A 27,750-nucleotide genomic window follows, 5' to 3' on the forward strand; every position below is an offset into this window, starting at 1 on the left:
TTAAAAAGTTACATAACATAAAACATCAATATTCATGACCATTGTCACACCATCGCCTACAGCCTTTCTTAGCGGAAAAGTGTCACAAATCAATGTATTGTTTTATGTGTATGTCTAAAAAAGGGTGGTTGTAACCTGTTGGTTACTGTTGTAACCAAGACTTTGGTCTACATAATCCATGACTCAAAAGGTTGTAAAAAATAAACTTAAATATGTGTTTTATGGACCTCTCTCGACGTCCCTAAAATTGTGTTTTCACTAATCATGTTTAAACTTTATCTCAAAAACACAAAAATGTACATGTACACATATTATTGTAGCAGAATTTGTGAATAAGCATTTTGTAATTAAGATGTTATAGGTAACTGAAAATAAGAACAATTTTCAACGGATGTCAAGCGTCTCCATGATCTAAAAAAAATCTGATCCATCAGATCTGGTTGAGACAAAGTACTCAGAAAGTCAGTGACTAATACTTGTCTGTAATTTAATAAAAGTCACCCACACATCATTACACAGTTACATCAGCATTTACACTGCATAAACACACATTCTTTCTGTATTACATTTGGAAAGTTTTTTGCAAAAACACTAGTACTGAACAGCCTGGGAGGGTTATTATTTCATATGAACTCCTTGATTAATATATTAATTATTACAGGGTAATTCACCTGATTAGGGTGCTGTAACAATGATCTGACATTTCCGAACAAATATGTAAAACCAAGATAAGAAGACATTTTAAACTCTGGTATGTTGTGTGCATGCTTCAGGATATCAAAATATCCTTTAAAACATGTCGAAAATATACTAGAAAACATTTGCTTGTCTTAGCAATTATCACTGCACTTTAGCTTGAAATATAATGCTTAAAACCTCCAGTCATAAATGATAAGTAATGTAAAATTTAAATTTTTGTCATTTCAACATGCACTTAACTCTGTTACCTGAACATGTCTGTCCCAAAACATTTTAAATATGCTACAAGCCACAAGTGTAACAGGCAAGTCTAATAAAATGCATCTGAATTTCCTAAACATCATGGGCAGGAGAAAAATGACCTTACCATGTCTATATTCCTTAGTTTTGATGGACAAGGCCACTTTGAATGCAACACCCTTTTACCCCACCTTTAATTAATGTGTTAATTTGATCTTTAAACTGCACTTTTGATATTTTTATATATATTCAATAAAAATATTATTATTTTATTAACTAATCATTAAAGTGGATCTACAAGTATAGGTCTATTTATTATTATTTGTTGATGTTGATGTTTTTAACCGATTATATAACAAAGTATTAAACTAACTATACTTTTTTCCTCTTATTTGACTTAAATTACCCAACTCAGTTAAACATACTGAGGTCTGCACGCAAGAACCCAAAGTAGATTTTGGACTCATCAATTAATTAATTAATTCAGTCATTCAGTCTGCTCATAAATTCATTTATTCATTGAACTAATGTATGCATATATTTGTAAACCATTCAAGTTTTCCTCCACTCTTTGAGTGGATGAGAGGATGAGGAGGTGAGAAGATTAGTGGATTGGAGGATGAGGGGGTGAGAGGATGAGTGGATGGGAGGATGAGTGAATGAGAGAATGAGTGGATTAGAGGATAAGGAGGTGAGAAGATTAGTGGATTGGAGGATGAGGGGGTGAGAAGATTGGTGGATTGGAGGATGAGGGTGTGAGAAAATGAGTGAATGGGAAGATGAGGGTATGAGAGGGTGAGTGGATGTGAGGATGTGAGGATGAGAGGAAGGGAGGATGAGATCAGCATCCCTCAGCTGATGTGCAGGATGTAGACTCCAAGGATGATGTGACGTCACTGAAACGCGGATGGAAGGCAAGTTCGGATGCTACTTTGTAGTGATGGCGTCCGAGTCTCCATGAATAAGCAGAAAAAGAAGAAGAAGAAATAATGGCACGCCGCATAGAGCCCGCAGCGAGGGAGATGTAATGGTCGCTTCTTCTTAAAGCAATGCCCGAACGTCCTTGTCGGTGTTTAAACCTGTGATTGGGGGAGAGCCGGCCCGGGCTGGATGTCTGATCCCGCGCGTCCGCCTCCCTGCTCCTGACGGTAACACGGCAGCGCAGGAGGCGGCAGGAAGGTGCGAGAAGGTCGGCGGGGAACCGCGATGGCTGCGGGCGGAGGGCGCGATGGAACGGTGGACTCCGAAGTCGAGCGCCTCACCCACGAGCTCGCCGAAGCAAACCGGGAGAAGGTCCGCGCTGCTGAATGCGGACTTGCGGTGCTGGAGGAGAACCAAGCCCTAAAGCTGCAGTACGCCGAACTCGAAGCCGAGCAGGAGACCCTGAGACGGGAGCTGGAACATCTACAAGAGGTACAAAACAAACAAATAAACAGCACCAACCTGCACAAGTGAGGATTTCATTCCCTGCTTTGTCTTTGTTACAGTACAGCTTTAATTACTGCTGAGCCATGTTTTTCTCCACCCCTGCAGCTGCACAGACCCAGCTATAGAGTAACCACCTAAATCATGACTCAATGATCTTACCCTTCATTAACTACAAAACAGTTCTAGTTATGAGATGCAGATTTGTTTGCTACACTGCCCTGCTGCATTATAGGACGCTGTGTGGTCTCTGGACACTGCTGTTTTTACTGCAGTAAGCTCCAGACACATGAGTAGGACAATTCTGAGAGTGTGTTAGGTTTTTGTCCTTATATCATATCAAGGACGTAAAGTACTTATGCTGGTTACATGGACTGTCTAATAGCTGCTGTTTCTAGACATAAAATTGTCTGCATTATTAAAAACCTGTATCGATTCTTTGTCCCTGGAAGGATATTTCGAAGGAGTGTTATAGTGGGAATACAAAGCTGGAATGAAATATAAATGGTTTTGATGGGGTACAGGACGGCTGTGCAAGAGAATCTACTAATCTACTTAAATTATCAGTAGTAACAGTATTATAACAAGTAGGAAAGGAATGTAACGATCTAAGATATATAAATGTAAGATATACAATATAAATCATGTAAGCTATATAATCTAAAGGAATGAAAGATATATACATTTCCAAGGCTTATAAGAAAATCCTCACCTACTACTCCTTTTGGTAGTTGCCACGGTGTAGTAGGTAAGGGTGTGGTTGTAAGCTTTGGAAATTTATTCGATTATACATTTTCCAATATATGTCATTAAAGCACCCATTTCCAGTATATAAATTGTAAATGTATATTGTGAATAGTGGAGCAGGTTGGTGTGTAGGAACATGATGTATTTGACTAAGATCAAGGTTACGTCTACAAACATGGTTACAAGTTTCTTTGAAATCCTCTGTCTTTAGTACCTCAGAAAACACTGGATTCATCTTAAACACTACATTCCTTGAAGACTTTTGTTATTGAGGTGAACTCAATCTTTTGATATGTCCTAACACATCTGAGTCCTTGCGTACTGTATACAAATATACATTATACTGCACCAATAAATACTGTGTGCTGTGGGCTGTATATTGCGGTAGGTGTTGTCTTTTTTGTAAGACCAAAGCCTTTTATTTTGAAGAAAAAAATAACTGTGTTGCATTGTGGGATTTACAAAGATATGAGGCTCATGTGGTACAGTAGGTGATGTCATATCAATACCTTTTAACCTAATAGTGATGTTTTTTCACTGAATAATATATTCTAATTAAAGGCATTTGCATCATTTCAGCCATCACAAAGTCAGTAACTAATTCCTGTATCTTATGTGATGCTGATATGATGCAAATGAAACGACAGATTCAGATGAATTTATCTTATTTTGTAGTGTTAACACTTTATTTATATATTTATCATTAAAGAAAGAAATAGTGTAAATATTATAGCGGAAGAAATGCTTAAATCTCTCCAAATGTATTCACATGAAATATTTCTTACACTGGTTTTCCATTTTTTTCCCTTCAATATCTATATAAATTAAATACGTCCAGAAAGGTGGACACAGCTAAACATTTGCTATTGTTAAAAATGAATCTCTTTGATACAGAATCTGTGTCTGAGTTTACTCTTGTTCTTTTAATGTGGGATTATATGTGGATAATTTCTATGTGATTCCTCATGTAGTTCCATGTAAGAAAGACAGACAAATGTTTGGGTAGCTGATGTTTTAGCACTTATAAGTGTAGATGTTCATGGTGTGATATTGGCCTGATCCACTGATTGTCTGAACTTTATCATGTTTTTGTTTAGGTTTGTGCAAAGATCTTTTTTTTTTGCTTGGGGAATTGTTGCAGGAGAACTGGTCACTCAGTAACATTTCTTCCAGGTTTCAAGAAAAAATATATGAAAACAATAGCATAAGATTCAGATTCAGAACACTGTTTTGCCATAGTTCACTAGTGAGTGATTTGTAAATGTTATATGAGTTATAATGAGTATATCACTTGCCTCTATCAGGTAATATATGTAAGCCTAAGAATGTTTGAAGTGTAAGAGGTTTGTAAGAAGTTTCCCCTGATGTCATAACTTCTAGGTTTGCATGTTTCTTTGTGTGCTACATCATACAGCATTTATAAAATAAAGTAAGAGAAACTTGATCAGGTAGATCATCTCAACTGCCAGGTATACTAACCCCGAATGTAACTACTTTATCCATTATCACACTGTGACTTCCATATCTTCATTAACATCATGATATTGTATTATACAAACTTGCAAAATGCACAATGAATTTGAGTTTCAGTGTGCCCAAGTATAAATAATTATAAACATATGATATAAAACAGAAATATGACTAATTAGACAATAAAACAACCTGCCTAACTTTTACAATCCTGGGTAAAAATCATGATTATCTTAGTCATAGTGCAGACAATCTCTCAGATAATTCTCATCATCACCACTAAAACAATTACAACTTAAACACGAAAACTGTGGACTTTTGAATAGTTTGTACATGCTACATACAAATGTGGCACTGTTAACGTTTATGTCTAAGGGATAAAAGCACAATTTCTGTAACTTTAACTGTGGCTTGGATGTTGGTGCCAGATGAGTTTTAAACAAACTTCTGATCTCTGGGATTTTCACACACAGATTTTACGCAGAATACGAAGCATAAAAATCATCCTCTTGTTCTTAACTTGGAGGAGTGAATATTCAGCCTCTCAACAGCCTAAAGATCAATGAAGTTACTGAACAACTAAATAATTATAAGGATGGATTTGGACTGTAATTAATATCAACAGTCTACTAAAATGGCTCAGGACCTCACTGCACACCTCAACAAAGATTGACCTGTACTAAATGGACATTTGGTTCCACCCAGCTGTCCATGAGGGGTTGAGATGAGATGAGGGGTTCCATTTTGAGTCTGGTTTCTTTCAAGGTTTCTTCCTCATGTCATCTCAGGGAGTTTTTTTCTTGCCACAGTCGCCACTGGCTGTAAGAGATACACTTACAATTATAAGGAACAAACTTATAGACACAAAAATTATACACTCTTTTATATAACTTTATAATCGTTTTATCTTTGTAAAGCTGCTTTGAGACACTATCGAATGTTAAAAGTGCTCTACAAATAAAATAAATTAAATTGATATTAATGTTGTCATTGGCTGTTGTAGCTCATCCACCTCAATGTTTCGTTTATGCTGATTTGTTATTTCTCCACACCATGGGTGTATGATGTATATGAGTCACGATATCCCTCCTGGAAGTTTCCACTAATCTGGATTATTTTCATCTGATCGCTCTCATTAAGCAGGTGTTTCTGCACAAGAAACAATCGCTCACCACACTCATAATTTGGACAAAGGAACGTTTTAAATTACATTTCTTAAATATCCAGTGAACGAAACTAAATGAACAAAGAGCTAAATGTGAGTGCTGTAGATTTAAATTAAATCATGGGGTTAAGGTCTGGAGATTGGAGACTGTAAGATGTTGGCAGGGGACAGTGTAGCTAGACAGCATCGGATGGTGGTCTGTAGGATGGTTTTGGAGGCGAAGAAGAAGAGGAGGAAAGTAAGGTTTGAAAGAAGAATAAGATGGTGGAAACTGAAGGAGGAAGAGTGTAGTGTGAGGTTCAGGGAAGAGGTCAGACAGGGGCTTGGTGGTGGTGAAGAGGTGCCGGATGATTGGGCAACTACTGCAGGAGTGATGAGGGAGGCAGCTAGAAAAGTACTTGGTGTGACATCTGGAAATAGAAAGCAAGACAAGGAGACGTGGTGGTGGAATGAGGAAGTGCAGGAGAGCATTAGGGGAAAGAGATTGGCAAAACAGAAGTGGGATCGACAGAGTGATGAGAAGAGTAGGCAGGAGTACAAGGAGATGCGGCAGCAGGTTAAAAGGGATGTGGCGAAAGCCAAGGAAAAGGCATATGAGGAGCTGTATAAGAGGTTGGACACTAAGGAAGGAGAAAAGGATTTATACCGATTGGCCAGGCAGAGAGACCGAGCTGGGAAGGATGTGCTGCAAGTTAGAGCAATAAAGGATGGAGAGGGAAATGTGTTGACTAGTGAGGAGAGTGTGTTGAGAAGATGGAGGGAGTATTTTGAGCAGCTGATGAATGAGGAAAATCAGAGAGAGAGAAGGTTGGAGGATGTGGAGTTGGTGAAGCAGGATGTAGATAGGATTAGTAAGGAGGAAGTGAGAGCAGCGATTAAGAGGATGAAGAATGGAAAGTCGGTTGGACCAGATGACATACCGGTAGAAGCGTTTAGATGTTTAGGAGAGATGGCAGTGGAGTTTTTAACCAGATTGTTTAACAGGATTCTGGAAGGGGAGAGGATGCCTGAGGAATGGAGAAGGAGTGTGCTGGTACCGATCTTTAAGCATAAGGGAGATGTGCAGACCTGCAGTAACTACAGGGGAATTAAGTTGATCAGTCACACCATGAAGTTATGGGAAAGAGTAGTGGAAGCCAGGCTGAGAGAAGAGGTGACCATCTGTGAGCAACAGTATGGTTTCATGCCGAGGAAGAGCACCACAGATGCCTTATTTGCTTTGAGGATGTTGATGGAGAAGTATAGAGAAGGACAGAAGGAGCTGCATTGTGTATTTGTGGATTTAGAGAAAGCGTACGACAGGGTGCCGAGAGAGGAGTTGTGGTATTGTATGAGGAAGTCAGGTGTGTCAGAGAAGTATGTGAGGGTGGTGCAGGACATGTATGAGGACAGTGTGACGGCAGTAAAGTGTGCAGTAGGTACGACAGACTGGTTCAGGGTGAAGGTTGGACTGCATCAAGGATCGGCCCTGAGCCCTTCCCTGTTTGCAGTGGTGATGGACAGGTTGACGGACGAGGTCAGACAGGAGTCTCCCTGGACTATGATGTTTGCAGATGATATTGTGATTTGTGGTGAGAGTAGAGAGCAGGTTGAGAAGAGCCTGGAGAGGTGGAGATATGCGCTGGAGAGAAGGGGAATGAAAGTCAGTAGGAGTAAGACAGAGTACATGTGTGTGAATGAGAGGGAGGGCAGTGGAGTGATGCGGTTGCAGGGAGAAGAGGTGGAGAAGGTGGAGGAGTTCAGGTACCTGGGGTCAACAGTGCAAAGTAATGGAGAGTGTGTTAGGGAAGTAAAGAAAAGAGTGCAGGCAGGGTGGAGTGGGTGGAGAAGAGTGACAGGAGTGATTTGTGATAGAAGAGTATCTGCAAGAATGAAAGGGAAAGTTTATAGGACTGTGGTGAGACCTGCGATGTTGTATGGATTAGAGACAGTGGCATTGAGTAAAAAACAGGAGGTGGAGCTGGAGGTAGCAGAGCTGAAGATGTTGAGGTTTTCGTTGGGAGTGACGAGGATGGACAAGATTAGAAATGAGTTTATTAGAGGGACAGTAGGATGTTTTGGTGACAAGGTGAGGGAGGCGAGATTGAGATGGTTTGGACATGTGCAGAGGAGGGACATGAATTATATTGGTAGAAAAATTGCTGAAGATGGAGCCACCAGGTAGGAGGAAAAGAGGAAGGCCAAGGAGGAGGTTCATGGATGTGGTGAGGGAAGACATGCAGGTAGTTGGTGTAAAAGAGGCAGATATAGAGGACAGGGTGGTATGGAGACGGATGATCCGCTGTGGCGACCCCTAATGGGAGCAGCCGAAAGAAGAAGAAGAAGAAGATGGGGTTAAGGTCTATAACATTATTATATTCATTATTTTGCATTTCTGTTCATCTCTGTATTGAAACCATGTAATCCCAAGTAGGTTTTATGGCTAAATATGAAGAATCTTCAATTCTTCGGTGCATGTGTGGTGATAAAGTATGCACTATGCACATTATTAGTGAGATAAAAGTTAAATAAAAATTAGTGAGATAAAAGTATTCAATATGCACATTATTAGTGAGATAAAATAGCAATGCATATTTTGGCACACATACAGTAAGAAAAGAAGCGAGTGGTCGTATATATTAGGCTTGTGAGAATAAAGCTGTTATATTAATTCTCTTTTTTTTTTTTTTTTTTTTTTTTTTGCTTATGGGATGCTGCATTGTATCACATTACTTTCTTCGTTCCTTGGAATTTTAGTGTTTTCTTTGGCTTGGATCTTCTTCCCTAAGAGCCAGCTCAATTCAATTCCATTTTATTCGTATAGCACTTTTAACAATGGACATTGTCCATTGTCCATCAGCAGGAGAATGCTGAGGATAGAGCCACCAGGAAGGAGAAAAAGAGGAAGGCCAAGAAGAAAGTTCATGGATATGGTCAAGGAAGACATGAAGGTAGTTGGTTTAAAAAAAGGCAGATGTTGAGGACAGAATGGTATGGAGACAGATGATCCGCTGTGGCAACCCCTAATGGGAGCAGCCGAAAGAAGAAGGACAACAACAACAACAATGGACATTGTCTCAAAACAGCTTTACAAAAATAAATAGATTATGAATATACATTTTAATGTTGTAAACTTGTCCCCAGAAGTTCTTCCCTAATAAATGAGCCGGTTTCCACAGTGGCAAGGAAAAAGTCATTGAGATGGTATGAGGGAGAAACCTTAAGAGGAACCAGACTCAAAAGGGAACCCGTCTTCATCTGGTTGACACAGAATGTCCATTCATTACAGTTTAATTATTGTTGAGGTTATTAGCTTTTTTCTGATGGGCACTTGAATGCAAACCAATTGCAGGTTTAAGCTATTGTAGCAGGCTGTTTATATTCATTCCAGTTCAAATCCATCTTTATAGTCCTTGAGTTTAACCCTGCATAATTTTGATCTCATAACCATGTACAGCTAACCACAGTACATTTTCTGTTAACATTCGTTTAGTGTCTGTTGGAACAGTATATAGCACCACTGCTACCATATGCTCTATGTATATTTGCACTTTATGTGAAAAACAACATTTTGTGTCCTTGGGAGCAACAAATGCACCAACATACTATGAGCAGACTGACTGTAAGAAGAATTAGAGATAAATATGTAGCAGGCAGCATTAACCCATAGAAATCTATTGATTTGAGTATATATGTAAGAACTGGAGCTCAGCTTACAGCAAGACAGGCTAGAGCTGCTGTAATGAACCACCACTTGGTTTTCAGTGCAATCAATGATAAAACTCCCAAGTGTCCTAGTCAGGATTTTGGAAAATCACTGTGCCAGTAAAGGCTAGTGTATTCTAGCTCAGTGCATCCTTGCTTCACTCTGTATCAACAGCAAGAATCTTTTCATTGGATAGCTTTATTTTATGGGATGTGAAAAGTGAAACATTATCCTTTATTTTTCTTTCTTTTACGGTTACTGTTATGTAGTTCTGTTGTAGGGTGGAGTCTAACTGATAAGGTGCAGGAAGAAGTGAGCCGCATTTGCCATTCGCAAATCCACCGAGTATTTAACAGCACCGCCTTTAAGACATCCAAATACATTTTAAAAAGAATTTGTTTTATGAGTATGAAATCATCTGGGTCTTTCTTGTTGTACAGCAGTGTGTTTACAGTAAATCACGACCAGGAGTGTAAAACTGTTTTAAGAGCATTGTGTCATTTATTAACCAAACCTCAGTCCATTCTTTGCATTATCATCATGCTGAGTCACTGTCATACAATACATGATGCAATTTATAAGAAGCCTTTTAGTTTTCTCTTGTATTGTGACTCTCACCTTCCTGTTACAGAGCAGTATGCTTGTACAGTTTGTCATGTAAGAAGAGTCTAATACACAATTAATGGTCCCCTTTATAAGAATGTGCCACAGCAAGAAACAATATAATAAACACTGCTTAGGGCTCCATTTAAAAATTGTTCAATTAATTATTTTATATGATCCATTTCTAAAAAAAGTGTGTATATACAGGCATATACCATGCACTAGGCTTGTGGTGTATATTTAAAGTATATGTCAAATTGTACAATTTAAGGGGTAAAGGGGCTTTTTACTTGTCACATGAACATTACAGCAAAATCCTTTCTTCACACATCTCAGCAACGTTAGGAAGCTGCATCCAGCCATAATACACTGCCATTGGAGCACAAAGGGTTTAAATATGGCAGCGGCATGGCTTGAACCCCAAACCTCCTGAGCAGTAACCCTAAGCCTTAACCACTGAGCTACCACTTTCCATGAACTGACTTTTTTAACTTCAGAGCAACAAAAAACAGTCAACCAGTGGGGACAACCTTCTGGATGTTGTTTACACATAGCGGGTGAAGCCCCAACCCACCTTGGCTACTCATACCACATCTCTGTTATGCTGATTCCATTATACAGACCACTCAACAGGCGTTCAAACCAGTTCGAAAGCAGGTGAGAACCTGGGCAGAAGGAGCCATCTCTGCTTTTCAAGACAGCCTTGAATGCACTGACTGGGACATGTTTAGTAAGGCTGCAACCAACTGTGACTTTACAGATTTGGAGGAGTGCACATCATCGGTGATCAGCTACATCGGCAAGTGCCGAAACCATGGCAGCATGTGGCAGGGAATCCAGTTGATCATGAACTACAAACACAACACGAACTACAATACCCACCTGTGACCGTGATGCCTCCCTCTTAGCTCCTCCCAATGACCAGGTGCTCTGTCTAACCATGGCTGAAGTGAGGAAAACCCACTGAAGTCACATACGTACGAATGCTGTTCATAGACTTCAAATCAGCATTCAACACAATCATGCCTCAGCACCTGCTTGAAAAGTTGAGCCTACCGGGCCTGAACACCTCTGTCTGCAAATGGATCCTGGACTTCCTGAGTGGGAGACCTCAGTCAGTCCCGATCGGGAACAGCATCTTCAGCACCACCACACTGAGCACTGGGGCACCTCAGGCAGTGTGCTCAGCCCACTGCTGTTCACTCTGCTGACTCACGACTTTGTAGCAATGCACAGCTTGAACCACATAAACAAGTTCACCAAAGACAAGACCATGCGCCATGGGGCTCATCTAAAGGAGTGGTTGTTGACTGTAGAAGAGCAGAAAGCAGCCATTCTCCACTGATCAATGAGGAATCCTCTTTAGAGATGGTCAAGAGCACCAAATTCCTTGGTGTTCATCTAGCGGAGAACTGCACCTGGTCACTCAACATCAGCTCCATCACCAAAAAGTCTAGCAGCGTCTCTACTTTCTGAGATGGCCGAAGAAAGCCCACCTACCTTCCCCCATACTGACCATTTTCTAGAGAGTGACGATTGAGAGCATCCTGAGCAGCTGCATCACTGCCTGGTTTGGGAACTGCACCATCTCGTATCGCAAGACCCTACAGAGGTTAGTGAGGACAACTGAGAAGATCATCGGTGTCTCTCTCCCCTCCATCACGGACATTTATACCTCACACTGCGACGACCCCACATACCTGTCACACACACTTTTCACTCTTCTACCATCAAAAAAGAGTTTGCAAAGCATTCTGGCCTCACATCCAGACTGTGCAACAGCTTTTCTCTCAAGCCATCAGCCAACACACAGAACTGAACTGGAACTAAAACTCAGACACACACACACACACACACACACACACACACACACACTCACTCACTCACTCACTCACTCACTTACTCACTCACTCACTCACTCACTCACTCACTCACTCACTCACTCACTCACTCACTCACTCAGTAAAACACTCTTAGTGTTTTACTGAGCCGCCCTCATACTAATTTCAATTCACACACATCCATGTGTTCAGCACCACCCTTTTTATTTAACTATTCATTATCTATATACAGGTAGTTGTCGACTTACGACCACGATTGGGACCGAGAGATCGGTCGTAACACGATTTGGTCGTAAGTAGGGTAGGCTATATGTACAGTACTGTGAAATGATGCCGGAAGCTGGTACGCACTGTCGTTCGCCGCGGCTAGCTTTGAATTTTTTGGTGTATGAACGAGATGTTGGCCTCTGCTTCATTTGTCTTTTTCCGTCTCCTACAGAGCTGATTGTTAGACAGAATTCTCTCCAGGGATTGAAGGCTTAGTTTCATACCATGCGATTGTATTGATTGTAGCCTACTTTCTAATGTGTAAAACTTTCTGGCACTACAGAGGGGGTGATGCTGCCCGATTGGCAAAAAAAATAAAATAAAATTTGGCCAAATTTTTTATGTGGCAGAAACGGACATCCATATGATATCCTTTCCTCCATTTTTTTATTCTGCAGCATGTGTTTACCTGTTTAGGCCGCTCTAGAGTTTAGCAGGTGGTGGGTCATATTTAATGGTCCGTGGGAAACACAATGCTCCGTGTGGAGTTAAATGGACTAAACAAAACTTTTTATATTCGAATTACTCGAGTAATCGTTTCAGCCCTACTGCTCTACAGATCAAACGCAAATAGCACCTTGAATCTTACAGCAACAGCATTTGGCAGACAATCTTATCTAGAAAAACTTAAGACTGAGTAGTGGGAGGTTGGTTGTACTGGGATTTTAACTCATGACCTTCTAACCAAAGATCTAATACCTTAACCACTGAGCTACCACGTCCACCTTATAGTGCCTTTTTCCAAAACTCATAATTACCTAAATATAATTATTTGTAGTAGCTGGTTAAGTATCTAGAGTTCTACAGTTCTGGATTTCCTGTTACAGAATTACTTATTATATAACCTGATTTTTTTCACATAGGAGAAAAATAACCCCCCTTGTCCTGTAATGTCTTAACAGTTTAGTTTCTGATATCTCTATTTCTATCGCATTTCTTCTCAATGATCTCTTACTTTTTCCCTGTTACACGTAGGCCGTTAGCCAGGCATACTCTACCCAGAGGAAAGTCGCAGAGGATGGTGAGACCAACGAGGAAGCACTCCTTCAGGAGTCGGCCACCAAGGAGGCGTATTACGTAAGCCGTCTGCTGAATCAGCAGACTGAACTGAAGCACACTCGCTCTCAGGCCTCCAACACACAGGCGGAGAATGAACGACTAGGCACCATCTTGCAGGAAATTAGAGAGGTACTGCTCTAAGAATATTCTTTCTTCAGTCCCATATTGTCTAATTTGTGTTCCGATGGTTTATCTGTTTCATGTCCATCACATAAATGGCTGCAGAGTTCCTGAATACCTTTACCTGAGTACACACACACACACACACACACACACACACACACACACACACACACACACACACACACACACACACACACACACACATATATATATATATATATATATATATATATATATATATATATATATATATATATATATATATATACATATATATATATATATATATATATATATATATATATATATATATATATATATATATATATATATATATATATATATATATATATTATGTATAAAGCCCCAGGGAGTTTATTTATGTGTAATTTAAGAAACTGAATTCCAGTTTGTAGTACAATGCTAAATGTCCATCATTGTCAGTTTTAGAGAGCAGAGCTCCAGCTGATTCAGTCGGTCTCTCTCCAGAGCGTTCTTCTTTTCTTTTTAGAACAATGACATGCTGGATATACAGAGGAGCAGGTTGAGAGAAGAAGTGAGAGAGTATAAGTTCCGAGAGGCTCGGCTGCTCCAGGACTACACCGAGCTGGAGGAGGAGAACATCACACTTCAAAAATTAGTGTCAACACTCAAACAGAACCAGGTATGTAAACATAGACATTCACATGTGCAGAGTAATGTTGTGAAATATGTATTAATTACATATGTATATGATATCAAACCGATCATTATAAATTATCTACATTAAAGGTGGAGTATGAAGGCCTAAAACATGAGATTAAGGTCTTGGAGGAGGAGACAGTCTTGCTGAATAGCCAGTTAGAGGATGCATTGCGCCTTAAGGATATCTCTGAGAGTCAACTGGAGGAGGCACTTAATGCTCTGAAGAGTGAACGTGAGCAAAAGAACAGCCTGCGTAAGGAGATAGCACATCACCTCACCCTGTGTGACGGCCCGTTCTCTTCAGCCAGTGCCCATCTGATGGCCCTCAGTTCAGCACCTCCAAGTGGCAGTGCCACCCCTACTGCTGCCACTTCTCCAGGCAGCGAGGATGGTGGAAAATGCAATGGACTTCTGCTACAGGGTTCAGCTGTTAAAGCACTGGGTCGACTAAATGGGGAGTTCAGGGGAGCAGGTCAGAGAAAACAGAGTGACTCCACCCCTGACCTCTTCAGTGAGCTTCACCTCAATGAGATTCAGAAACTCAAACAACAACTGCAGCAGGTGTGTTTGTATGGAATATCTTGTTTAAAGAAATTAGGTGAATAATCATAAATATGAATAATCATAAATAAGAATGCATAAAGTTACTAATAAATGCAAGTGATTTGGGAATTCAGGTATAGTGGTGTACTTCATAGTTTTATTTCAGCACAGTATTTGCTTTAGTTTTTAGATTTTTTGCTATTTCTTAATTGTAATTGTTACAGTTTTGTTAATTAATGCTTGATCAGTATATGATAGAACACCCACTGTGATATTTTTACCAAAAGCTTTTGGGTTATTCATTAAAAACTCCACATGCTGGATGACCCCACACACTCAAACTTATGATGCCAGAATTGTGCACAAGAGCACCACAAGGGCTGCAAAACAATCCCAAAGTGTCAATGACCACTGCCATGTTTTACATCAGTGTTTCAGGTGCTTTTTTATTAGGTCATCTTGCTACAATTTTGAATTTTGTCAAGTCTGTAAGATTGAAGATATTTTAATTAGAAAACTGCAGACACTGTATATTTCTACTTATACAATAACTACTTATGTCAGTATCTATTTGTATTTATGTACCTTAAGGCTGGCATAACATGTTTAGCACAAACTCTTTTAAGTGAAAACCCTATTAGTTGAATGCTGCTTGATTTAGATATTTAAATGATATAAACATGTATAATTTATTGGAATATTGGATTAATAAAAATGTGCAAGTGGTGCAAATACATAAAAAAAAAAAAAAACAAAGTCGCAAAATATCAGGAACAACAAGTTTGTGGTCAAGTGTAATGAGTGGTTTTATATATGAAGCACAGCAATTGGATCTTCCAGCTAACATGAGATGCAGCTTAGAACTAAATAGGTAGTATTTAAATAGCACGGATGCTGCTAGGTGCTGTTAGATCAACATATCTTTCCTACCATTACAAAAATATAACAATATATAGAATCCTACTGTAGATTGTTATTTAGAAGTTAAGAGTAAAATTAACAAAAAATAGTTGCACCACAGGAACATGATTGTAATGATTTCTTGAAAATGTTCAGTGGCAAGATTGAAAATATAAGGCAAAAAGAATCCAGACTATTAATTTATAGTGTTTAAGTTCTAAGAGATCTAAATTATTAATTTTTTTTTTATGTATTTGTAAGTAAAGAATGTGTTTTGCTTATCAGGTGGAGCAGGAGAAAACATCTGCACTGAATTGCCTTCAGGAGTGTGAGACACAGCTACGACACACTCATTGTGCTCTAAATGAACAGTTTGAGAGGGCACAGCACCTCCAACAGGAAGTTAGTGCACGACACCAGCACGGAAGTGCCACGGAAACTGGCGATGAGGACAAGGTAAAGGCAGAGCTAAAAGGCTCATCATGGGCTTGTGATGACCTAGAGCACCTGGGCCTGGAACTATTGCAGTGTAAGTACAAATTAGCAGTGGCAGAGGTAGTGAGCCTTAATGGTGAGCTGAAGGATCTTCAGAAGAGGCATAAAGAATGTGTGGAGCAGGCAGCACGGGCAGAGGAACATGCCCAGGTTCGACTAAAGACTCTTGAAGCACAGGTGGCTTGCCTGGATTGCAGCTGTCGTGAGAAAAGAGAGAAGGAAGCAGCACTTCAGCGAGAACTAAAGAAAGTTAGTGATTCTGCATTGGAATACCACAACATCCTGGCTACAGCCCAAGAGGAGCTGACCACCTTCAGCGAGGAACTGGCACAGCTTTACCATCATGTCTGCTTGTGCAACAATGAAACACCAAATCGCGTAATGCTGGATTATTACCGCCAGGGCCGAACTCCGCCACGTGCTATGTCCACAAGTCTTAAAGCACAAGACGACCATCGGGTCCTCTTGACGCCAAGGTTGGCACGTCGCTTGGCAGCTATCAATGCTGCCACATCTTCCACCTCAACTCCAAGTGACTCACAGAGCCCGACAGACTCGCCCTCCAAAGATGCCCTCAACTCAGATGACAGCCCAGTGCGCACAGTGCTGAGCTCCTCTGTTGTCAGTGCCTCATCATCATCATCATCATCATCCCCAGCCCCTGATTCGCCTGCAGGCTCAGACACACGGCGGGAGCCGATTAACCTCCACCCCCTGAATGCTATTATACGAGATCAAATCAAGCATTTGCAAAAGGCTGTGGACTGCTCGCTGCAGCTGTCTCGCCAAAGAGCCGCTGTCCGTGAGCTTGCACCACTCTTTGATAAGGAAAAAGAGGCTTGTATGGAAGAAATTCTGAAGCTTAAGTCCCTGCTGAGCACCAAGAGGGAGCAGATTGCCACCCTGCGCTTGGTGCTCAAAGCCAACAAACAGGTAGGTTCATTCGAGCACTTTAGGTCCATTGATGAGGTGGTAGAGTTGCCAGTTCCAAGCCCGGATAAATGGGGAGGGTTGTGTTAGGAAGGGCATCCAGCATAAAACATGTGCCAAATCAAATATGTGGATCACAAATCAGAAGACGTCTACAGAGACAGCAGGAATAGGAGAAGTTCAGGAGAGTGGAGGTTCGGGTTGGTACTTTAAAAGTCATACAATGACTGGTAAAGGGAGAGAGTTAGCTGATATAATGGAGAAAAGAAAGATAGATATGTTGTGTGTTCAGGAGATCAAGTGGAAGGAAGAGTTTAGTAAGAGTGTAGTGGAGGTGAAGAGAGTTTTTGATATGGTGATGAACATGAAGCTGGAAGTTGAAAGGGTGATGATAAATGTCATCAGTGCTTATGCTTCACAAATGGGCTGTGAGATGGAGGAGAAGGAAAAATTCTGGAGTGAGTTAGATGAAGGGGTAGATGGTGTACCTAGGTATGAAAGATTGGTGATTGGGGCAGATTTTAATGGGCATGTAGGTGAAGGGAACAGAGGTGATAAGGAGGTGATGGGTGGGTATGGTTTTAAGGAGAGGAATGTGGAAGGGCAGATGGTGGTAGATTTTGCTAAAAGGATGGAAATGGCAGTGGTGAATACGTATTTTAAGAAGAAGGAGGAGCATAGGGTGATGTATAAGAGTGGAGGAAGGCGCACTGGATTATGTTCTGTGCAGGAGATGCCACCTGAAAGAGATTGGAGACTGTAGGGCACAGAGTAGATAGACAGCATTGGATGGTCATCTGTAGGATGGCTTTGGGGGTGAAGAATAAGATGGTGGAAACTGAAGAAGGAAGACTGTAGTGTGAGATTCAGGGAAGAGGTCAGACAGGGGCTCGGTGGTGGTGAAGAGGTGATGAGGGAGACAGCTAGAAAGCTACTTGGTGTGACATCTGTAAATAAAAAGGAAGACAAAGAGACGTGGTGGTGAAATGAGGAATTGCAGAAAAGTATAAGGAGAAAGGGGTTGGCAAAACAGAATTGGGATCAACAGAGTGATGAGAAAAGTAGTCAGGAGTACAAGAAGATGCGGCAGCAGGTGAAGAGGGATGTGGCGATAGCAAAGGAAAAGAAGAAAAGGATTTATACCGATTGGCCAGGCAGAGAGACCGAGCTGGGAGGGATGTGCTGCAAGTTAGAGCAATAAAGGATGGAGATGGAAATGTGTTGACTAGTGAGGAGAGTGTGTTGAGATGATGGAGGGAGTATTTTGAGCAGCTGATAAATTAGGGAAATGAGAGAGAGAGAAGGTTGAATAGTGTGGAGATGGTGAAGCAGGAAGTGGATAGGATTAGTAAGGAGGAAGTGAGAGAAGCAATTAAGATGAAGTAGGGAGCAGGTTGAGAAGAGCCTGGAGAGGTGGAGGTATGCGCTGGAGAGAAGGGAAATGAAAGTCAGAAAAAAGTAAGACAGAGTACATGTGTGTTAATGAGAGGGAGGGCAGTGGAGTGGTGCGGTTGCAAGGAGAAGAGGTGGAGAAGGTAGAGGAAGAAAAATAGAATAGAATAGCCTTTATTTGTCACATATACATTACAGCACAGTGAAATTTGTTCTTCGCATATCCCAGTTTTGCTTGGACGCTGGAGCACAGAGGGTTAAGGGCCTTGCTCAAGGGCCCAAGAGTGGCAGCTTGGCGATACCAGGGCTTGAACCCCCGAGCTTCCGATCAGTAATCCAGTGCCTTAACCACTGGAGCTACCACTCCCCCTACAGTTTTTTGCATATCCCAAATCATCTGGAAGCTGGGGTCAGAGCGCAGGGTCAGCACCCCTGGAGCTGATAGGGTTAAGTGCCTTGCTCAAGGGCTCAACAGTGGCAGCTTGGCAGTGCTGGGGCTTGAACCCCTTACCTTATGATCAGTAACCCAAAGCCTTAACCACTGGACCACCACTGCCCGAGTTCAGGTACCTGGGGTCAACAGTGCAAAGTAATGGAGAGTGTGTTAGATAAGTGAAGAAAAGAGTGATAGCAGGAGTGATTTGTGATAGAAGAGTATCTGTGAGAGTGAAGTTTAGAGGACTGTGGTGAGACATGCGATGTAGTATAGTTTAGAATGTGACATTGAGTAAAAGACAGGAGGTGGAGCTGGAGGTAGCAGAGCTGAAAATGTTGAGATTTATATTGGGAGTGACAACGATGGACAGGATTAGAAACAAGTTTATTAGAGGAACAGCGCATGTAGGACGTTTTGTAGACAAGGAGAGGGATGCGAGATTGAGATGGTTTAGACATGAGGAGGGACATGGGGTATATCGGTAGGAGAATGCTGAGGATGGAGCGACCAGGAAGGAGGAAAAGAGGAAGACCAAGGAGGACATATCCTTTATTCTTAAAAACCGTTACCAGCAAACTCCTCCTTTCTTCAGGCATTCTCTCACCTTCCAGATTCTTGTTAAACAATGTTGTTAAAAACTTTACTGCCATCTCACCTAAACATCTCCATGCTTCTACAGGCATGTCATTTGGTCCAACCGACTTTCCATTTAATTGCTGCTCTCACTTTCCTCCTTACTAATCCTATCCACTTCCTGCTTCACCATCTCCACACCATCCAACCTTCTTAAAACCTGAAATGTTTCTCATTTTATTGACTATGGTTTCTTTCTTCGGAAACCACAGTACATCTTTTCTTTCTGTAGACAAAACTGTTTGATCAGTTTATCAACCCTTAAGTTCTGTACACAATGAATAAGGCACTCTGATGTCAATATTCTTCCATGTGAAGGGTTTTTTCTCTATTCTTGACAACATGATCTACATTTTAAAGCATGCTCAGTGCTCTTCACTGTGTAATTACTAATGTATTCATTGATATAGACATTTCTGTATAAATTAAAATATTTACCTCGTTCTAAAAATGTCATTTCACATGGGTTTATCATGATGGTTTCATAAATAGCATGATATTTTAGCTACAACTTTGAATTATTAATTATTTAATTCAACACAAGACCTTTAAATACAGTATAAAAATAAACAGCATCATTTTGAAATTTATTTCTGATTGAAATGTTGCAAGATGTGGTTTCTATTATGTCACAGACAGCAGAAATGGCTCTGGCGAACCTGAAAAGCAAATATGAGACTGAGAAAAACATGGTGACTGAGACCATGATGAAGCTGCGTAATGAACTGAAGGCACTAAAAGAAGATGCTGCCACGTTTTCCTCACTAAGAGCCATGTTTGCCACACGGTGAGAACCTGAGGAGCATGAATGTTTAACAGTATACATTAAAAGTTGTTGTTTAAGTCACTGCACAAATGTCAGTGGCAGTTTATATATAAATGAAATAATGTTAAAATAATTGGCTGACATATGATGATGATGATGATGATGATGAGACAATAAATATAGTAACATTTGAATCATTTGCCCCCCCCTGCTCTCATCTTTGCATCTCTTTCTCCAGTTGTGATGAGTATTTAACTCAACTGGATGAGATGCAGAGGCAGCTTGCAGCAGCTGAGGATGAGAAGAAGACCCTGAACTCTCTTCTTCGTATGGCCATTCAGCAAAAACTGGCATTAACGCAACGTCTGGAGGACTTGGAGTTCGACCATGAGCAATCGTACCGCCCCCGCATGGGCAAGCTGTCCAAATTGAGGACCACACCAAAAGTAAGTGGAACAGTCACCTTGCCCCTTCCTGACACCTCATCCACAGTAGCTGAGGCAATTGCAGAAACCTCAGCTCTCTCTTCCCCTATCGTAGCCACTCCCTTGCTCTGCTCTGACCCAGGCAGCCCCCCTTCACTGGAAGCCCCTTCCTCTCCTGCTTCATCTTTTTCTTCCTCCTGGACTCCCCCAGTAACTCCCTTCAGCCGGGGCCACACCCACTGGACTGTGGGTATGCGGGCATACGTGGTGGAGCCACACTCCCATGTTGTGGACATTCATGCCACCAATGTGTCCCGAACCACCAGCTTGTCCCGTCGCTATGCAGTTGAGTCGCGCTACTCATCGGGTTCACTTCCCCCCTCCCCCTATCGTTCGCCCATCCTGGGCAGTTATCGCTCCACCTGGAGTTCACCCAGATCTCGTCCACTCTCCACAGTCCTAACGCACCCCACTCACACAACCAGATACACTTCCCCATCTTCCTCCTCCTATGGCCAATCATACGCAAGAAATTACACTTCTCAGCACCCTCGCTACTGAAGGCTCAGCAAAGGTGGCACAGAGAGGAGGACAGACTGGTTTCTTATTTTTTTATAGTTTCCACTGCACTCGGCATCTTTGGTGACTGTTTTCTGCTCAGGGATTTTGTGGAGCACAAACGGCTTTACCTTCCTCCAAGAGACATGTAATCACTCCTCAGAACACTGTTCGCTGTTCCTGACCTCTCTTGCAGTTCATTCTGAAGTGAACTTGGTGGGCCTTTTTTAGTGCAAGCCTCTAAAAATACAGAGATTACTTTTACTTTCAAATTTTAAATTGGACTTTATGTCAGCTATGTTGCTTTAAGGCATTGATGTCTTGTTTAATCACTTGTTAAATCATACTATTTACATAGAGGGGTTTGAAAGTGTCTTATTAATTACTGAACCAAGAAATATGCACTGTAAAATCCATCACTGTGTAACAGCTGTATTTATTTAGCTTTTTTTTTATACATATATATGAGAACAGACGAGGGTTTTTTATGCAAGTTAGTCATTTCAGTAAAATTCTGTTGAACAAAAGCAAGTTTATTTTTAGCTTTGGTTTGTGTTTTACACTGTCATTCTAGCGAGCTGTCCTTTTCTACAAAAATAGATTTTTCTTTCTGTATTTTTTATTATTCCTGGTTTTTGATCTGAGTCAGTCACACATGGCACATGCTTCACCCCGTTTTTATTTAAAGAAGTACAAAACAGTACCTAATAGAAGCATAGAGGTGGAAAATTTAAATTAAAAATGTAATATGCAGAATGGCAATTCAATATTTGAAATAGAAATGTATTTCTATAATTACATTTAACATTTTCCATTATCATATGTGCAAATTTTGGTGCCAAAAAAAGACAAAAAAAAGAAAATGAAGTTCTATAATTTACATTTGCCATTTCCAACAGTAGTTTTAATATGCAAATTACATACTAATTTTAACACTTTATAAAATGTGAAATTAAAATGAAAATGTATTACCAATTTTGACATGTAACATGGGTAACATGTCCAAGCCTAAATCGTAGCAAAATTATAATTTGAATGTTTTAATCCTAAATGCATTTAGACTCACGGTTAGGACACTTATTAGCATTGCATTTTCATAATAATGCAGTTTGATATTTGTAGCAAAATTCAGTGTGTATTTTAAAATAAAATGATGAAAATGCAATCCTAAGTGTCTTAAACTTGAGTCTAAATGCATTTAGGACAATACCATTTAATTGATAATTTCTGAATTTTTTATTTTAATTGTAAATAAAATTTTAAGTGTTAAAATTAGCATGTCATTTACATATTAAATCCGCTGTTGGAAATAGCAAATGTACATTATATACCAAACTTTGCACATACGGCAATTGAAAATGTAAATTTTAATATAGAAATACATTTCCATTTTGAATACTGCATTTCCGTTTTGCATATTAGATTTTTAATTGAATTGTGCCACCTCTATGATCTATAAATACCAGTTGCCATAAGTGTTTGGCACATTGCTTGGCTTTCATTTGCTCCGAGCATTTCATGATGAAAAAGCAATGAAACAGGGTGAGCACAGTGGCTGCACTAAGTAAACATGGAAATAATGTCTGGAACATTTCACTGAAGGAAGTAGAGACTTTACATTGAATGTAATCTTTATTAAGTGATACCTAATATGTCGAATATACAAGCAAATCTCAGGGATTAACGTTCTTGGTCTGGTATTGTTGACAGAAGGCAGCATAAGTGGCTTAAGTTATTTGAACCATAAACAGTGTCCTATTTCTTTTTTTTTTTTTTTCTTCATAATTTGAGATTATTGACAGGATTCCATGAACCTGTTTTTTTTTTGTTTTTTTTTTTATCAAATTGGTTTGACATTCATTTAATATTTGTGTTAATGTAGTAGTGTCACACAGCATTGTCCTCAAATTTCAGTTTTGTTAAGTTTACCATTGCATTATCTTTATAATTATTGATTAGCAAGTGCTTTATTAGCATCATATATCAAACAATATTCTATCCCACCAAAGACACTGGCCTTCATATCCTATACACTTTTGCTCATGCAATTTAGACCAGCTTTGTCCTGCTGTCTGAACTCACAGGGAGACTGAAGCATTTGACTGAAACAAGCTCCCAGTTTCCACCTTGTCCAGCTCGACATACTCCACTAATCAACACATTTTGTGGATTTGTTCAATGTTCTTATGTTGTGCCTATGTGTATGTACTGTACAATGTTGTGATAATGCTACTGTGTGTAGTTTGTTTGGCTGGAGGTCAGATTGGGAGGAACGGCAGCCTCGATTTCAAATAATCTCTTAGTGCTTTTGTTTGGCTCCACATGCTCAGTGTTTTTTTTTTTTTTTCCATCCAATTAAGACAGAATCCATTCAGAGAAACCTTTCAGACCTCCTTCCTGTGGCACCTCTTTCACACACACACACACACACACACACACACACACACACACACACACACACACACACACACACACACACACACACAGTACTAATACCTTGTCTATCCCTGCCCAATTACCCCTGAATGCAATTCCATTCTTCAACCACGTCAAATGCTTCAGTACTGTAGTTCTCTAATGTTGCAGACGTTTTTTTTTTTTTTCATGTTTTTGTGTTCAACATCAAATAACATCATACACTGAAACTTTAGTATTAAGTCAAAACTATTACTGTATTTTTGTCTTTTTTTACTATATGTAGTGTGGCCTACAGCATTACTACTACTACTACTACAGTCAGAGTGTCTTTCTGTAGACAGACTGTTATTACTGGACATAGGCATGTGTCAATGCAGAATATAGAACATCTCTATCTCTCCATTGCATTGTACAGTAAACATGGCGTGTATACTCTTCATATTTATTGTAAATACCACATAAAAGACCTAAAGTAATTAACGTCTTTGTGTGTGTCATATCATATTGTACATACAGCAGAGCCTATAACGCTGTCAGCAATCATGAAATTCACGGCAACTTGCCCAGAAATTAGCATTTCATTTCCATGTCAGACCATATTTGGGATTTGCACATCATTTGGAATGGATGTATCTGTCTTTCTTTGTTTCAGACCAGTTAGAACCATTTTGAAGCATGTACATGCATGTGGAGAGATGGTCATATCGCAAAGGTTTTTAACTGAATTATTTTCATCTGTGGTCAACTCTAAACTAAATAATATATCAGTATATTATTTGTTTCCAGATTGGATAGTGAATGTAGTTTAACCATAGTTGCAAGACTTAATCTGGTAACCTTGCCCCGAACATGTCAAAACAGTCAAATAAAAAAAAACAACAACAGATGTATATTCAAAAAGGTCCTGGTTTAGAGAAAAAAAGAAAAATACAGTGAAAGATGTCCTCACTAAAAGTAAATATTCGAGGTGTAAAGATGCAGTGTTGTAGGATGCAGAGTGAATCCGCATTTAGTAATGAATCTAATGCAGTTGCATTGTTTGAACGCCAGAGGTCCCATTCTGCAAAACCCATAGGCTTCAATACATTCATTCTTGAAGAACCTGCACCACCACCAGGAATCATCTGAATCACCATTAACAACCAAAACACTTTCTAGTTTATATGGTTACACAACCATGTTAACAAAAATATTTAAAAGTCAATTTCAGTAGCATTTAAAGCTATAAGCTACAGTGCCTGAAAAGGAGGCTGTGGAAAGCCGACGTTGGAGCTCTATTTCTGGTAGAATGATACCTCAGACTTTTCTATGGTGCTCATTATATTTTCATCAATCATTTTCTCTAGATCAGAGATTTCTACATTTTTAGTTCTTTAAGATTTGGTAAATCTGAATTGCATTAAAAAAAATAAAAATAAAACCATTGTTCATAGCAATTCTTAATTTATTCAGTTTTATATAAATACAAATGCACATTGTTTTGCATTGTTTATTATTCAGAAATAAAAAAAAGGAGTCTTTCCAGTCCTTTTTCTTCATGAAACATTTGTTAAAAATATTCAGAGAATATAATTTAATTAAAACCGATCGTGCCCAAAGTGTAATGTTACACCCCTACTAAATATTTTAGTTGATTAAAAAGGCTAATACAATGCAGAGTTAGCCAGCTATTTATTACTGGTTTATACTATTACCGTATACTGTTAGTTAAAATTGGCAGTAAAAACACATTTGATTTTAGAAAGTGCAGAACTCACTCGAAACCCACAAAAGTGTATGTAATACTAGGGACCCTCTTAAAGGTGTCTCTATATCATGTTTATTTTACATTTAAATAAAGCAAACTAACTTTTCTTAAAAATTATTATTATTTTACTTTCTTTAAAAGTAAAATAATTAGGAAACAACTGTAGCCTACACCATAATGCAAAGCTAAAAATATTACAAAGCATGAAATGTTCGCTAACAAATTACATTCTGAAATTACAATGAAATTACATTAATTTTATTTGTTGTTGATTTCTAATTCTGTATAAAGCCGTCTGGGTAAAATTATGGCAATTAAACCAAAATGTCTTGTTACATTTTCCTGCATGCAGTCTGCACAATCCACATAATCAACTTTTGCTAAAACATTCAATGTTTCAAACTCCAGAAGCAGCACTTTTAGATTATTATTGCTATAGCAACCCTGTACCACCTCAGTATCCCCCTCGGCCACAATACTCAAAATGTCCTTGTATGTAGGTCAAAGAATTATAGAGCACATGCTTTTGCTTTCGTGGCTGTCTTTGCCCTGGGCCTGGTAAGTGCATATTATAATAAGACTGTGTGTGTGTGTGTGTGTGTGTGTGTGTGTGTGTGTGTGTGTGTGTGTGTGTGTGTGTGTGTGTGTGTGGTGAAATATCTAATCTGTCAGTCTTTTCCAGGTCGTCAGCAGCCTCCTGCCTCAATGCCGCCAACCTCCTCACATCTAAGACTCAGCTGAGCAGTACCACACAGCAAGTAATAACATGAACCCCCCCCCGCCATTGCTTTCTCCTGCAGCATAAAAATTAATCTTAAAATTGCTTAAGTAATGATAGTGTCTAAATATTTTAATCTCTTAACTCTCATTGTATCTCATAAAACACATGCTGTTTTGTTCTAATATTACAGAGAAAACTCTTGTAGGGATTTTTATTTTCAATCTAGCTTCCAGCAATGATAAAATATTTTATGTATCACACAGTATGTTGGCTTGTGTGTTCTAGCTTTCTGATTCATAAGATAGGATGTTCTTACTTTGCAGGCGTAGTGTGGAAGCAAACTTCCTGGAGGTCATCGTATCTTGTTCTTCCATTGAGGAACTTCAGCCTTCGAATCTGCCTTTACTCTCAGCCAATAGGAGCCTTATGCAGTGAACCAAATACTGTATATACTCATATTTGTGTTGCAATCATAAATGCCTTCGAATATGGGACAGCTGAGGAAATGATTATATCGAAACTAAATCTCTTCTACACATTTTGACCTCTCCGTGTCAAAACAGGTTTTCTAATGTGACACATCACTTCAGTGCAGTGAACTACCTCTCTTTTAATGATGTTTCATTGTTCGAATATATTACCCTGGGAATGTTGCATGTTCATGACAAATCATTTCTAGTTCACCATCTATATGCATTCGCACTGTATTTTTAATGTTGCGGTTTATTTCGTAGAACTCACTTACAGATTTTTTTCCATTTCACCCCAACCTCTTAGATCTTATAAGCACAAGTGATCAACAAGGCATTCCAGTGCTGGCAATGATTTCATTTGATTTAATTATAAGGCGTGTTATAGTGCTGCAAATGGACCACGCTACCGTACTGACCTTTATTCTGAAATAATATCATGTGTAACAGTCGGATTTCATATTTAATAAGAATTACTTCCCAATGTCTTAATCATATAGTTACGAATATAAGGGCAATACTCTGCATGTGAAAATGTATTCAATGTTTCTGAATCTTATCTGATCAACTGCTGACACTCATATAAACTGCCAAATATGCTCAGTCCACCAAAACATTGACTTTTTGGAAATCCCTTTGAATATTACATCAGCTGGTTGTATAAGCCGCTCATTTCTCCGTTATAACTCCTTTATCTTATACACTGCTTCTACTTAATTACTCACTGTCATCTAATCCATCCAAATAAGTTGTGAAACTTTCCAAATAAGTGGGCTACTTTGGGAAAGAACGTGACTCCTACTGGTTATTTGCACAATGTGAACCTGTCTCTGACTGAAGGGTGCTTCCAACACAGACAACAACACAGATTTTTTCAGTAAAAAGAAGAACAAGCAAGCAGCAATTCACTATTTAGTCACGTTTCTTCTATTTACTCATTTTGAATATGAAGAATTGTAGCTCATACATCTTTTAAAAAGTAAATAAAAGCTAAAGAATAAACCACTGTCTATTAGTTTTCTTATATTTATTGCAAAATTCTAAGAAACTATTAAAGTATGGGAATATCACACTGTTATCCCAAATATCAATGAAAGACAAAAGAAAAGAAAGAGGCTTTTACTGGTCACATTACAGCACAGTGAAATAATTTTTTCCCATATCCCAGTTTATTAGGAATGAAACAGCGCCCCCTGAAGTCTGCTTTGTACAAATAGCAGGCCTTGCTCAGGGCACAACAATGGCAGCTTTGCGGTGCAGTAGGCCTGGCCTACAGATCAGTACATATATTTAGAATGAAGTCAAATG

General features: G+C 39.5%; 1 protein-coding gene across 2 annotated transcripts; it reads left to right on the plus strand.

Moving 5' to 3' along the window:
* The first annotated feature begins 1,517 nt into the window (after positions 1 to 1,517).
* Positions 1,518 to 27,444, plus strand: LOC310719044 (protein bicaudal D homolog 1). 2 transcript variants are annotated; one of them, XM_083528320.1, is made up of 9 exons: positions 1,518 to 2,352; positions 13,118 to 13,330; positions 13,836 to 13,988; positions 14,096 to 14,569; positions 15,737 to 16,879; positions 19,973 to 20,124; positions 20,342 to 20,549; positions 25,934 to 26,009; positions 26,296 to 27,444. In XM_083528320.1, the coding sequence occupies exons 1-8, from the start codon at positions 2,146 to 2,148 to the stop codon at positions 25,979 to 25,981; spliced, it is 2,598 nt and encodes an 865-aa protein (XP_083384446.1). In that variant the 5' UTR covers positions 1,518 to 2,145; the 3' UTR covers positions 25,982 to 26,009; positions 26,296 to 27,444. The 2 variants fall into 2 exon arrangements, with proteins under 2 accessions (XP_083384446.1, XP_083384445.1); XM_083528319.1 differs by lacking the exons at positions 25,934 to 26,009; positions 26,296 to 27,444 and having other exon boundaries at positions 1,518 to 1,692; positions 1,750 to 2,352; positions 20,342 to 25,031.
* Positions 27,445 to 27,750: the final 306 nt, after the last annotated feature.

The sequence above is a fragment of the Silurus aristotelis genome, assembly GCF_946808225.1.
Source record: "Silurus aristotelis genome assembly, chromosome: 24".
Taxonomy (NCBI): Eukaryota; Metazoa; Chordata; class Actinopteri; order Siluriformes; family Siluridae; genus Silurus; species Silurus aristotelis.